Below are 14123 nucleotides of genomic sequence, written 5' to 3'. Positions count from 1 at the left end.
AGGAGACAATATGACTTTCCACTAGAGCGCTGCTGCTATTTTTCTGCAGTATTTTGTTTCATGAAATATTCAATGAAACCAATGTGATATAGGCACTGAGTACATAGAGTCTATCTTTACCATATAAGTAAAATGTTGATTATTATTATTCTAAATGATATGGTCATTAGCATAGACATTCTGTATTACAAACACCGGAATGGTCTCGTACACCTATAACCATTGACCACAGAGAGGTCCATAGTTTTCAAACAGAACGTGATATGAGTGCGTAGAGCCGTGTGCCTGGTCCAGCGTGTGGTGTCCCTCATGACTGCGCGCAGTGAAGGTGCTCTGTGTACTCTGTTCTTATGAAACTCAGTGTGATACAGGTCTGATCATTATAAAACACAGCCACACTTATTATACAAACAGCTGCAGGGACATCAACTCATGTTTGGAGAAAGAGAAGTCAGTAAAGTTGAGTTTGAAGAATGAGATATGGTTGACCCTAGGCTGATGATGTTGTGCTCTTCCGTGTTTATTCAATAACTGGACTATTAAAAGCTTATATAATAGAGCTTGGATTGTGCTGATACGCTAAGCTTGTTAAAAGTATCAATACCTAGAAACGTCAGTAGTTTTTGGTGGTTGTTACACAGCTCTTTTGTTATATTTTACAATGTATTGGCTGTTCATCTCTATGGACGCTTTGCCAGTTGACAACAAACATAACCGGAGTTCCATATAACAGACAGATGTATTACTACGATATCAGTAGTTTTTATGACATTGGGGACGGAGATAAAGCCTGTAAACCTTGTCCTGCTTTTTAATACTGGTAGATGATTAGACAAGTGTGTAATTTATCGTAGACTTACAGTGATGTCTTTTCCTGCCCAGTTACACTCCTCCCTCCAGTCCACCGGAGCGGGCCAGTAGATCTGAAAACACAAGAGGAAAGACATGTATTAAAACTTTACCCATTTTAAACTGCTTCATAAACTCAGAACAAATATTTAGTTTTTAAAGGGCCCATATTACACTGTTTTCTGATCTATGTTATAATGTTGTTTCCTCATCACAAACAGACCTGGAGTTGTGTTTTGTTTTGTTCACACATGTTTAACACACAGATACTGCAACAAAAAACACTCTGTTCCTCCTTGTGATGTCATGTGGTAATGCAGGAAGTGCTCCACTGTGTTTTAAACTCCATACACCTAGACTAAAATAATTTGGATGATTTCAGCCTTGTAATTGCCAATCTCTATTGAATAAAAGGTGAAAGGAGCTGTTAACTTGAAAACAACTGGTTCATGACATCACAAGGTGGAACAGAGTATTTTGAGCTTTGGAGATATAGACAAACTAAGTATACAGGATTACTAAAACATGTGTAAATGAAACAAAACACAACTCCATGTATGTTTTTGAGAAGGTAAAAAACATTATAATGTGGCTTAAAGCTTACAAGAGTCCATTTTGTGTAATATAGGACCTTTAAAACAGACTGAATATGTTTTCTTCCAGGTACTTAGTATTGAATTATAACATAAAATGATGTTGTTGCATTTTGTTCATTGTAAACTGCAATATTGATCAAGAACAGCGTATTAATAGAAATGGGACTTCCTGTTCAAAACTGCAGACCTGACAGGCTCCACCTCTACACAGTGTCATTTAACTGTAAGAAACATTGTCATTTAAGTGGCCAACAGTAAAAAATATTGTTGAAAAGTGGCTACATCAATTTTTCAAATAATCACAAATAAGTACAAATAAGTGAGAAGAGATGGGGGCTGGTGAAAACATGAATTTTCCGAGCACTCAAGCTACTTTGATGTTTGAAGTTAATGAGGAAACACAGTTATAACAAGGCTAAAAGCATATAAAAGTCTCATTTAAAGAGATAAATGCATAGTTTCATATTACGGCTCTTGTAATATAATTGTTGCAGTCTCTTTTCTGCAGACCGATGACATCACAGTTCACAGTGAAATGCCAGCTCCACTGCACCAGAGGGAACTTACTGTCCAACATTTGACAAACAATGGACTTTTGTGATATACTCAGTACAATCCTGCCAGTGATGAGACAACATACACCAGCCATTATATTACGACCACTGACAGGTGAAGTCAATAACACTGCTAATCTCGCAACTATGTAATTTGAGGTACAGTAGTCCGTCTGTTTTGTCTGACCACACAAGCCAGACTTCACTCCTCATGTGGTTCCTTGGGCCATTATAGACACAAAAAAAAATGCCCCACAAGAGTTTCGGAGATGCAGATCTGATCCAGTGTATTTGGGCCACATTAATAAAATAAACATTATGAAGATATCCCAAATTAAAATATTGAATATATCATGTATACGTTTTAAAGGGGTATTTGATAAGTCTGCATTTTGTGCTGCAGTCAATTCATTTTGAACGTAAATCCAGACAGTTACAGGCACGTTTAAGCTCATGTCTGTATTGTAGGCTGTATAAAAATGTATATGCCTTCTGAAAATGAACCTCAACACCAAAGAAAACAGATCAGGACCAAAAACACCCTTGTTCAACCACTCCGTACCTGCAGAGCGAGGGCCGAAATGATCAGTTAGGAGCTAATTCGACCCAGAGCCCTATATCCGTGTTATAGATTCTTAGTGAATATTCATGTCTCTTATGCTTGTATTTTAATAATGATATATTGACTGTATTATTGCCCATACCTTGTGTTCCTGTTTGGCGATGTTGTCCAGAGACAATGAGAGAAGGAAGTTCTTGGCGCCCACAAAGAGCCGGCCTCTCTCCTCGTCTAAAAGTAATGCCCCAAAACAGCACGATCTGTCGAGGTCGAAACGCCGCACACCATGGAACTGCTGCAGCTCTGAGCCAGAGGGAGGGAGAAAAGCCTCATTATAGAATTTTAATGATATTTCAGAGGAGGTCAGAGAGAGAGAGAAGACATTTTGGATTGATATTTGGCAGAAACTACATCACCTTTATTTAAAAAATTTGTTCTTCATCCACCACCAAACACACATAATGATACAATGGCACATTCATGCAGGTAATGCAGGTGAAATGCCTTGCTCAAGGACACAACAACATTGGCACTGCGGCAGAGATTGAACCACCACCTGAATTGTGATATCAGCATCATACCCCTCTGGGAATATATATTTGAGTACAAAACCTTAACATGAGTTGCTATTCATGCAAGGTCTCATTATGTTACTAAGGCTGTACACAAGACGTTTTTCTGATTAGACACTGGAGGCAAGTGATTTGACAAAGCTATATCAGAGTACGTGTCATGTGATCGCAGCTGTCAGAGTCCTGAGGCCTGTTTATTCTTGGATTTTTTAATACAGATGATTATCAAACACTCATGATGCTGATTCAAAGCAGACCCGGGCAGATTAACTTCAACACTGTATTGTAATTGTAATTATCTCTACACTGTCCTGCTATCTGAAATATGATATGCTCTACTGCAGCAGCAGCACCATCAGACACTTCAGCCTCTCCATCCCATCAACATCCTCAGCAAGCACAGGCAACTTTGCAAATATCTATACTAATTAACATATCTACATGTTAAGGCTGGCATCAGTTTTAGACATATTAGGGCTATTTTCTCATTGTTTTGTGCCAAAACACTTTGATCAGCAGCATTTTGGACAGACCTAAATGTTTCAGGTGTTCTGTTTGTTCTTTAAAGTCTATCTGAAACCTTTTTATTTATATATAAACCGGCCTCCTGCTGGTGCCCAGAGTCAGGACTAAACTTGGGGAATCGGTGTTTAATTTTATGCCGCTAAAACCCTGGAACAGTCTTCCTGAAGATGTGAGACAGGCCTCTACTTTGACAGTGTTTAAATCCAGGCTCAAAATGTTTCTGCTTAGCTGTGCATATGACTGAAAGTTTTTTATTCTGCACTTAATTTTTAATTGTATTGTGATTTTAATGTGTTTGTTATTCTGTAAAGCACTTTGAATTACTAGCTGTTCACAACAGGAGCACACGTGTGCAGTATGCAGTGTCCAAGCTTTGGGAAAACTTCTGGGAGTTTATAGTGACTACGGATATAGCTATTTACTAGTTTCATTTCTTTTAATCATGTACAAGAAAAGAAGAGCTCGATAAAGAGTTGAATCTAAGTGACTTTAAATTAAGGGGCAGAGATTAAAACCACAAGCCTTTTGGCAAAATGAAACCCCAAAATGTGTATTATTAATATTGACACATTGGCAAAACTGAGCTCCAAAGACAGTCTGGAGGGTTGGGTAGTTGTTAGCTGGTCTTTTCAGAGCCCTACACTTTCTCTGTGGCTTTGTGCTTAGCCCGCCTCCAGTCTGCTCCTGTGGTTCGCGTGGCTCTAAACTTACTCACAAACATCGGCGGAGACGTTTGTTTTATAGACTTAGCAACTACCCAACACCACCACATCAGTCAATAAACACAAGACACAAGCCACAGCCTGCTGACACTAAGTGAAGTGGCACTCGGCAGTGGAAAAATGTGCCTCTATATGACAAGTAAGTCTGTATATCTCTACACACTACAATTGGACTCCTTGTAAAGACATCCATGCTCCCCTTGATCAAATGTTAAAGGGCCCATATTATGCTATTTTCTGATCTATGTATAATGTTTCCTCATCACAATAATACCTGAAGTTGTGTTTTGTTTCATTCACACATGTTTAACACACAAACCCTACATATTTAGACTGAGTTCTTCTCTCAGACAGAAAACACCCCGTTCCACCGTGTGACATTATGTGGTAATACAGGAAATGGCCCTCTGTGTTTTTAAACTCCAAACACTTTCACTAGAATCATATGGATAATTTCAGCCCTGGAACTGCCAAAAGGTAAAAGGTAACTGTTAACTTGAAAACTACAGCTTCATGACCTCACAGTGGAACAGAGCATTTTGAGCTTTGGAGATGTAAACAGGGTATTGACAGGGTTATGGGCACCTTGCCAAGAGACACAACAGTCGGACAATGTTTGAACCAATTACCCTGTGGCTGCTGGGTGAACACTTAGCCCACTATGACACTGTTGCCCCAAAGAAGCCCACACACAGTGACCCAGTTCTCGTTCATGCTTGGGGTGATGTCAGAATTGATGGGTGGGGACAATTACACTCCCAATAAATGTATTTTATAAGGAGGCTTGTCTAACTGAAATGAAGACATTGCAATGTTTTTAGACAAACCAAGACTACACCAGCAATAAAACGTAGGATCCTAAATAAACCGTTAGATTTCATATGCAAAAATAACTGAATCAGCTGAACTTGACCAACACCAAATTGAATGCATTTTGACTTCAGTGCGAAGTCAGAGCGGGGCTAGGCTCAATCTTACAAAGCTAACTTTTAGGGGCGTTGAGGATTTGAAAATTTTAAATGTCCATGTTGTGAAAATAGAGAGAATCACTGCAAAATCTGACCTTTGTGAAAGCTGTGGATGCCCTGTCAGCTGAATGTGGGCAGTTTGAATTCCTAAAAGCTGCATTGTGCTCTATGGGACAATTATTTTTCTGCCCAAGCTTCTGGGAGTTTCAGTACCTATGTGGCCGCCACTAGTCGATCTCGCCCCAGGACAGAAGGGGAATGTCTTATGCAGTTCTTATTACAGATACATGGTTGGGCCCAGTCAGAACAATTGGAGCCTGACAAGATGGGTTTTTTTTAAGTCACAACATATCACATGAATTTATCTTGAAGGTTAAAATCCATCAGATGTACAATATGAACTACACAGCATTATTAATTCATTCCCCAGTCATACTTTCGACAATCTGCCTTGGGCTTTGACTGTCGGAAATCTGGCCACAGCCGATGGGGAGCGATATGATGAGTCGAGACCGGTTTGGTTTAATGCTATTCTCGATCTCTAACCCAAACCCTAACCTTAACCAACTTAACCATGCTCCATGCTGCAGCAAATTGAGCCAAACCTCCAGTCCTACAGCAGCTTTAGCTAATCTCTCTTGCAAATGTCACAATAAAAACGGCCTACATTTTTCAAGCAAATTTACTAAACCGCTTTTACCTTTGTATCTTTTTTAGCTTTTCAATCATGACCAAAACAAGAGCAAAGTAAGAGTCAAAATCCGAGTTATCATTCACTGAAGGCAATATTTCATTTAGACCAAATCCACGTCTTACCTTTATAAGACAGTTTCATCCTGGGAGCTGAAGGAGCTGAGGAGGAGGAGGAAGAGGAGCGGGAAGATGAGGCTGCAGCTAATGCTAAAGTTAGCATTAGCCCGCTGCAGCTCATCAGCATCATTACAGTCATCATTTTAAATCCACAAAAAACACCAAATGTCCCGGGGTAAGTCCTGATCCAAGTCCTAGGTCCGGTTTTCAGGTAGGCCCACGCCTAAGTTTAGTCCAGGAGAAAAAGAGAAAAAAGTAATCCACTGATGTTGGAAAAAATAAAATTAGTTGGTAAATCCTCTTGTAGTTGCAATTGATGTATCAAATCCACAGAGAGACCGCAGCATCACTGAAGTGGATGAATCCTGAAACAGAACACAACAAATTTAGAAATACACTTACAAATATTTTACAAAGTTATAGCCATTTTCCACCAACACAGAGCTGTCCCTCCATTAAAACTCAGCTACTCATGGTGAGGTGACGGAAGACAGCCTACTGCTTGATTTTGATCATTTTAAGATGAAATACATTATGGATTAAGTTTTTCTCACCATATGAACAGGCGGTGCTCATAAACTGTATATATAAATGGACATAGCTAACCTGCTAGCCGCTACGTTCCAAATAGGAAGTGAGCATGGGCGCGCTTCTGCAGTGAGCCTTGTCATTTTGTTCTTAAAATGTTCATATTAACTCACTCTACATGATCATCGTGTTTCTATTTTGCTATTTTGTCCGTAAATCAAGATATGAAAATTAATAACAGATAAATCAGCTGCCTTCTTTCCCCTAGGTCACTCTCACTAGCATTAGCAACAGGTTTGATTGACAGCGTAGCTAAGCACCTGCTCTCTGCTAAACCAGCTGTGCAGGCAGGAAGAGGCGTTACCTTCAACAGCCTGGCTCCAGATTGGCTCTTTGGTTGCTATGACTCTCGCGGTCCCAACTCGGCTTCAAACTCACCCCTATAACTGTTTGCTTCAATGAGAATGATTGGCTGCAGGTGCTGGGGTTTAGGTCGTGATGATTCAGAAATTATAACATAAACAACTTGACATCATGTCCAAGGTTTTTGTAATTAACAATAAGGCAACATTACAATTATCAGTAAAAGCTATATTTGATTTGAACGTGTTTACTTTGTATCTTAGGGACACATCCATATATTGGTACATACAGTACACAAGAAGTAGCCTGCAAATATAAATCTCCAAATACTTTTATCAGGGTTAGCATTAGCACTAGCCCTATAAACATGTGTTTGGTCTATTTCAATAGCGTCCACACTTCTCTTCTGTGTTCTGTGTGTTGCCCATAACCAGAGCCTCTGTACATTCACTGTTCCATACTGCTGTCTTTATGCAGTTGGGTCAATAGCTCCATTCTGCTCCCTCTGCTCCTTCTGTGTGTGGGTTAGAGACCGCAGCAGAGCCAGGGGAAAAGGCTGTATTGAAAGTTTGTATTGATTGAATGTTGAAAGTAGTAGGAGAAGAATAGTGATGATGGAGCATTGGTTTGGGCTGAGTGAGTTTTCAGTTCTTGTAATGTGGTTTTCATCACTTTATGCATGCACAAAACTGGCCATCTGGGATATTATATTACTAGTACTAGAGAAACCTCACATTAATATAACTGGAAGTGATGGCTGATGAGAAGTGTCATTTTTCTCTATGATGTCTGCTGCAATAATTTTGGATAATGTAACAAAATAATTGTTCTCTCTGCTTAAATATGTTTCCTCCATGTTCCATCTTTTTGTTAATTGAAGACCAATTCCAAAACATGGTTGAAGTTCAAATTATGCTCAGTTTCTGCTATTTATATAGTGACAGCAATCTCTTCTGTGATCTCCAGTAGCCTATTAAACATGCACTTTCCTTTTTGTATATTTCCTATATCTCAGATTCTGACTCAGATTTGCAGTAGATTCTCCTGGCTCTGAATAATACTGCAAAGTAGTATTCACAAAAAGGCCTCTAGTTACGTTCCACTACTTAATAAACTTTCTGAGGCAGTGTGGCCTTGGCCACCACCTTGGATTAGCAGATCAAGCTCTTTATGGCCGACTTGCTCTTTCTTTTAATCTCAGAAAATCTCACATGAACTTCTCACATGACCGATAGAAACGCTGATTCAAACCAGGTCAGGCCCAAGTCTGAACGGCATTGTACTTCGCTTTATGAGATCATGCGGAACTTTAAATAGTGATTTTGGTCCAAATGTGCTGGTTCTTTTAGCTGTGCGCTCAGATTTAGCCTTCCATCCGTCTCTGTCTACTCTCTCATTCATCATGTGTGCGCTTAGTGCCAGGTCATTACTGCTCCGAGTGTGGGAGAGGAGCCCCGCAGAGATCCTTCTGTCCAAACCACAACTGAAACCTCTAAAACCCACTGTCCATTGGAACTTTTTTCAGCCTTAAATGATTTTTGGATGTTACAATACAAGACGGGAGGAATTAAAATTGTAAATTGTGAGACTGCATTTACACTGTGTGATGGTTATAGCTAGAACCATTTTTCTAAGCACATATCAGGTTCAAGGCACTATGTGGTAGTTACCAAAGTTGTACTGATTGGTGGAGGGTAGTGCTACATGCTACTGGAGCTTTTCTTGTAAAAGTTAGTAAATTAAAGAGTAATGGAGAACTGTGATCCCGTTCACGAAAGAGATATTCAGCTGTTATTTGACAGAGCACTTGTGTTTACTGTTGACAGAGATTGATCATAGGGTAGATGCAGTAAGCTTAGGGGTCACTCTGTGACCAGGAGTCCAAAATGTCTACTTTAATCTGTACCTGTCTCTCTAAGAGATCTACGACCCACGTCTTTGAGCCACAACTCAGGATTTTCCCCACGATCAGAAATCTTTTATCACAGATGTCAGAGTGGACGCAATACTTAAGGATGAGAAGGTTACACTTTTAGGGTGATATCAAGAAGATACTGATACCTGAGTACTTTGTAGTTTGTTGTTTGTAATGTAATGGTTTGGGATGTATATTACACTTGACAAGCTCCACAGGCTTTTCCGTAGATACACTCCTCTGTAGCCACAGCTGCCTTGGGGGCGACTGATGGCTGCCAACTGTATGTGTCAACGGCCCCTCCATCTACCACTAAGATGAGTAAAGTATCTTTGCCCAAGGACACAACAGCAGCCTGCACTGACCTCTTGGGGTTGATTTAACCCATCATTGCTGCATTTAAAGAAGACATTGTGCTTTTTTGTCTTGTATACTACACTTCATGTAAATGATTATGATATAGTTCATTTTACTAACTAAACTAAGCTTAAAGTAATGCATAATATACAGTCTGTATATGCATTTTTTTTAGAGCATACTCCCCTCATAGAGATCAAGAGTCTAACCCACAGTCTCCTTTCTATGAACAGGATAACCACTCTGCCACAATAACACATGCACCATTCACTTAGAGCTGCCTGAAGATAGCCTTGAAATGCATAACATTCTTAAAACAATACCACCCCATTCTTTGAAAGCTTCCATAGCTGGTCCCAAGTAAACCCATAATAAAGTGAATTTTGTGCTGATTTTGCACGGCTGGCTGCAGACACACGGAGAGGGTTAGCAGTGTGCACACTCAAGCCTCACAGCGCTCTACAATCCTGCGTCTCTCTGAAAGAAAAGGAGAAATACAGGGTCTTAATAAAACGCTCTTTCATAGGTTTGAATGGAGCGCGGAGTATGAGCCAAGAGCCAGGATTACACTGAGAAAGAGGAGAGAGGGAGGGAGGGGTCAGAAAGCAGTCCTAAAAACATCCACGGGACAAAGGAAACCCTCCTCTAGAGTACTACGGGATACTAGAGTTCACTACAGACTGCGCCAATGGGAACAGTGCACAACCTGTAGATGCTGGTGAGCGCAGACAAAAAGGAGGGTTGGAAAGGCAGCGGGGAGTTGGGAAATTCATGGGTTCATTCCAAATAAAAGGAACACAAAAGTATGCATTGATTAAAGGACACATATGCTAAACGGACTTTTTTTGAGCTTTAAAAGTCCTATATTACACAAAAAAAACCTAAAAACATACCTGCAGTTGTGTTTTGTTTCATTCACACATGTTTGAGTAACCCTTTATTATTAGTCTGTCTACATCATGGTAGCGGTAGTTTTTAAGTTAACAACCCCCTTTAAACTTTTGTTCAGGAGAGACTGTCGATTCTAGGGCTGAAATCATCCAAATGATTCCAGTGAAGGTGTATGGACTTTAAAAACACAGTGGAGCACTTCCTGTATTACCACATCGCATCACAAGGTGGAACAGGATGTTTTCTGTTTTGGGTGAAAAGAAAGCCTGAATATGGAGGACTGGTGTTTTAAACAAATGTGTAAATGAAACAAAACACAATTTTGGATATATTTTTGATGAGGAAACAACATTATAATGAAAGTAGTGTATGGGCCTTTAAAACCATATGTAACATTGTTCCCTCATCTAAAACATACCTGGAGTTGTATTTAGCTTATCTCACGCTTTTTCAGTAATCCTCTGTAAAACGTCTTTTGCCTCTGAGCTGAGGATAAGCAGATAATATGTGCTTTGAATTTTCCCAGGATTGTTGCGTCATAGATAAGAATCCTACACAGGCCTTAAATCATCACTAGACACTGCATTTCTGCCTTCAAATCATGTTCATTACTACCATATGCTGACATGATTGGACATGTAGGTTATCAGCTAATTAATTTTTTCCATATGGTAATTCCCACTGTTGCCAATAGATGGTGAGCTGCACAAGCTCCCGGCATGGGGAGCACTGAAGCTTTAAAATAATGTCTGGTCCTTTAATTTAATTTAATTTATTAATAAATAATAATTATATATATATATATATATATATACTACAATAATAATAATTATATATATATATATATATATATATATATATATATATATATATATATATATATATATATATATATATATATATATATATATATATACTACAATAATAATAATTATAATAATAATATACTTATTCAAATAAGGTGATGGATGTGTTTTCCCAAAAGACACAATTACAGGCTGGATCAACCTTACTGTTATAGGACTTGGTCTACCATTTGAAGTTCAAAAGGTATTCTCTGGTCAGTCCTTATCAGAATAGTCCACAGTGAATCTTGTTCTTCATCCAGCTATCTCCTCTGCTTTTCTGCTTACATTTATGTCTTCATCACACCCATAAACTTCCTTAATGGTTTTCCTCTTGGCTTCCTGTTTCTTGGCTCTAAGCTTCAGGATCCTTCTTTTCATGCATTTAATATCTTTTCTCTGTACAATTTCAGACCATGCCATTCTAGACACATCTGACATCACCTGCAAAACATATTATTCCTCTGTTCCTCTGTCCCTGCACTTGTCTGCTCCTCTTACTCTGATCCTATTTGCTCCTCTGAGTTTCTGCTCCTATCTGCGCCTCTGGCTCTGCTCCCATTTGCTCCTCTGGCTCTGCTCCTGTCTGCTCCTCTGGCTCTGCTCCTCTGGCTCTGCTCCTCTGGCTCTGCTCCTCTGGCTCTGCTTCTCTGACCCTGCTTTTCTGACCCTGCTCCTCTGGCTTTGCTCCTCTGGCTCTGCTCCTCTGGCTCTGCTCCTCTGGCTCTGCTTTTCTGGCTCTGCTCCTCTGGCTCTGCTCCTCTGGCTCTGCTCCTCTGGCTCTGCTCCTCTGGCTCTGCTCCTCTGGCTCTGCTCCTCTGGCTCTGCTCCTGTCTGCTCCTCTGGCTCTGCTCCTCTGGTTCTTCTCTTGTCTGCTCCTCTAGCTCTGCTCCTCTGGCTCTGCTCCTGTCTGCTCCTCTGGCTCTGCTCCTGTCTGCTCCTCTGGCTCTGCTCCTCTGATTCTTCTCTTGTCTGCTCCTCTAGCTCTGCTCTTCTGGCTCTGCTCCTCTGGTTCTGCTCCTCTGGTTCTGCTATTGTCTGCTCCTCTAGCTCTGCTCCTCTGGCTCTGTTCTTCTGGCTCTGCTCCTCTCTGCTCTTCTAGCTCTGCTCCACTAGTTCTGCTCCTGTCTGCTCCTCTAGCTCCTCCTCTCCGCTCTTCTGCATCAGGTGACAGTCAGCCTTATGTTCTGCCAAAGTCCTGGAGGAAAGTCCTGGTTGAGATCCAGACTGTGATCAGAGTTTTATCATAAGAGTTTATTATTTCCAGGAAGAACAGGACCGGGAGCAGGTGAAGAAGAGGACAGACACACATCTTGAGAAATACACAAGAATATCAAATCATCAGAGCAAGGTCTAGAAGGAGAGATAGTTTAGAAAAGTCAGATTCATAAACAGTTCTTCCTATAAGTAGGCTAATGACTGTGATGACTTTAAATCCAATTGGTTGCCAAAAAAATCAATGCAAAATAATTCTGAAACTAAAACTGAAAGATGACATAACAGAGCTGTGGGCGTGTACTGGTAGCGAGGGGGAGAAGGGGAAACAACTATAACATGATTAAAAGCTCTAAAAAGTTGATTTTGCACAATAGATCTACTTTTTAGGACTAGTTTTTATTATGGTATCAGGGTCAGGCATTTTCAAAATCAAGTTTGGCTTTGCAGTATCGGGACTGTCCAACAAGTTTTAAGTTATCTTTAGGTTTACACTGAATGAATAAAGAATTAATCAGCAAGAAATACTCCAATATCAATATGTTTTTAAGCTTCAGAGCATTATAGGATCAAATGGGACCAAATGCAAGAAGTGACAAGCGGTAAAACGCCCAAACCAGAAATCAATCCATCACTGAAAGCATTGTAGCTGGACGCATGCTGTGGCCTAACCCCTAAGCCACCGTCCATTAAATAGTCAAAAGATGTGACTTTAACCCCATTACGACTTATATTAGGCCTTTTTAACTTTGAAAGGGAAAAATAAAACCACTCCCCATTAGCGCAAGATGTGGTTTGAAACGAGACCACTTGAAAGTATAAGCAGGTGCTGGTTTAATGTGTTCCAGATACTGTAGAATGAGGAGCAGGTGCAGAGCAGGACTACAGCCGGACTTAACCAGGTCCACGTGAGTCCGGACAATATTATAGTCAAGCCAGACCAGACTCAGACCCGAATGAGGATCAGGACTGGGACTCTCTCTAGTCTGGACTTAAGCAGGTCCCTAAGTTCTATCAGGCAGTTTTATGTTTAAATATTTGATAGTACTGTTGCACTAGCGTAGTACAAGTCAGAACTGTGGAGACGTGAGCCCATTCATAATAAAAATGACCAGAGTAAATACAAGACCCAGAAGTTTAATGCCTTACTGTACACTAAACATCCCATGCGAATCACTCCATGGACTCAGGTGGTGGACTCCTTACAAGAAAAGTTACAGTGTATCTTAAAACAATCCTCCTAGCTTTGTCAAATCCATTACAAAACTAATAAAAATAAACCAAAACACAGACAATAGCCCAGAACACACTGTTTTATCACAACATATTCCAATCACTTGAGCTCATAGATCCATTTAGATAAAGGACAAAATGTGCACAGCAATTAAGGATAAGCGACAGCCTGGTTAAAATGCAATGGTGTTAGAAGGGAAATTCCTTCGGGAAACTCTGGGAATGCTGTAATTCCAGGTTTTAGGAGAAGAGGAGCCCCCGGGCCAAAAAGATCCGAGCCTGTGGAGTTTGGACAAGCAGACTCCACTCCGGCTGATGCGGTTTAACACTGACAATACAGGGATTTCTATAGGAACGGATGGGGTGAAAAGTGCATAGCAGTGTATCAAATCGTGACTAAAGAGAAAGACACTGGGATGAAAACAAGGCCAGAACTTGAAATCATTTGCACCAGGGCAAATAGGTTAAACGAGGACTGAACGAGGACTGAACCAGGTCTAAAACAAGTCTAAACCAGGTCTAAACCAGGTCTAAACCAGCTCTACACCATAAAGAATTAAACCAGTTCTGAATCAGGTCTTCGAGAAGTATTAGACAATGTATATTACTTACTATTCACAA

At 40.2% G+C, this 14123-nt stretch overlaps 2 protein-coding genes across 2 annotated transcripts in view; one reads left to right on the top strand and one right to left on the bottom strand.

Moving 5' to 3' along the window:
• sema3b (sema domain, immunoglobulin domain (Ig), short basic domain, secreted, (semaphorin) 3B) overlaps window positions 1-14123 on the bottom strand; it is a 34361-nt gene that overhangs the window by 19270 nt on the left and 968 nt on the right. The window contains exons 2-4 of the mRNA XM_033969883.2: window positions 6162-6520; window positions 2704-2861; window positions 861-923 (exon numbers count right to left, since the gene is read on the bottom strand). Of these exons, the coding sequence (XP_033825774.1) occupies window positions 861-923; window positions 2704-2861; window positions 6162-6297 (357 nt within the window). The 5' untranslated portion in view covers window positions 6298-6520. The remainder of the gene's footprint in view (window positions 1-860; window positions 924-2703; window positions 2862-6161; window positions 6521-14123) is intronic.
• The window catches only part of si:dkey-20d21.12 (uncharacterized protein LOC556245 homolog), a 146901-nt gene continuing 141636 nt past the window's right edge, over window positions 8859-14123 (top strand). The window contains exon 1 of the mRNA XM_055223028.1: window positions 8859-8864. The gene's annotated coding sequence lies outside the window, so the exon portion shown is untranslated. The remainder of the gene's footprint in view (window positions 8865-14123) is intronic.

This window comes from Periophthalmus magnuspinnatus, chromosome 7 (assembly GCF_009829125.3).
Source record: "Periophthalmus magnuspinnatus isolate fPerMag1 chromosome 7, fPerMag1.2.pri, whole genome shotgun sequence".
NCBI lineage: Eukaryota > Metazoa > Chordata > Actinopteri > Gobiiformes > Gobiidae > Periophthalmus > Periophthalmus magnuspinnatus.
The sequence above is the reverse complement of the archived record's forward strand: the minus strand, read 5'-3'. Positions and strand labels throughout refer to the sequence as shown.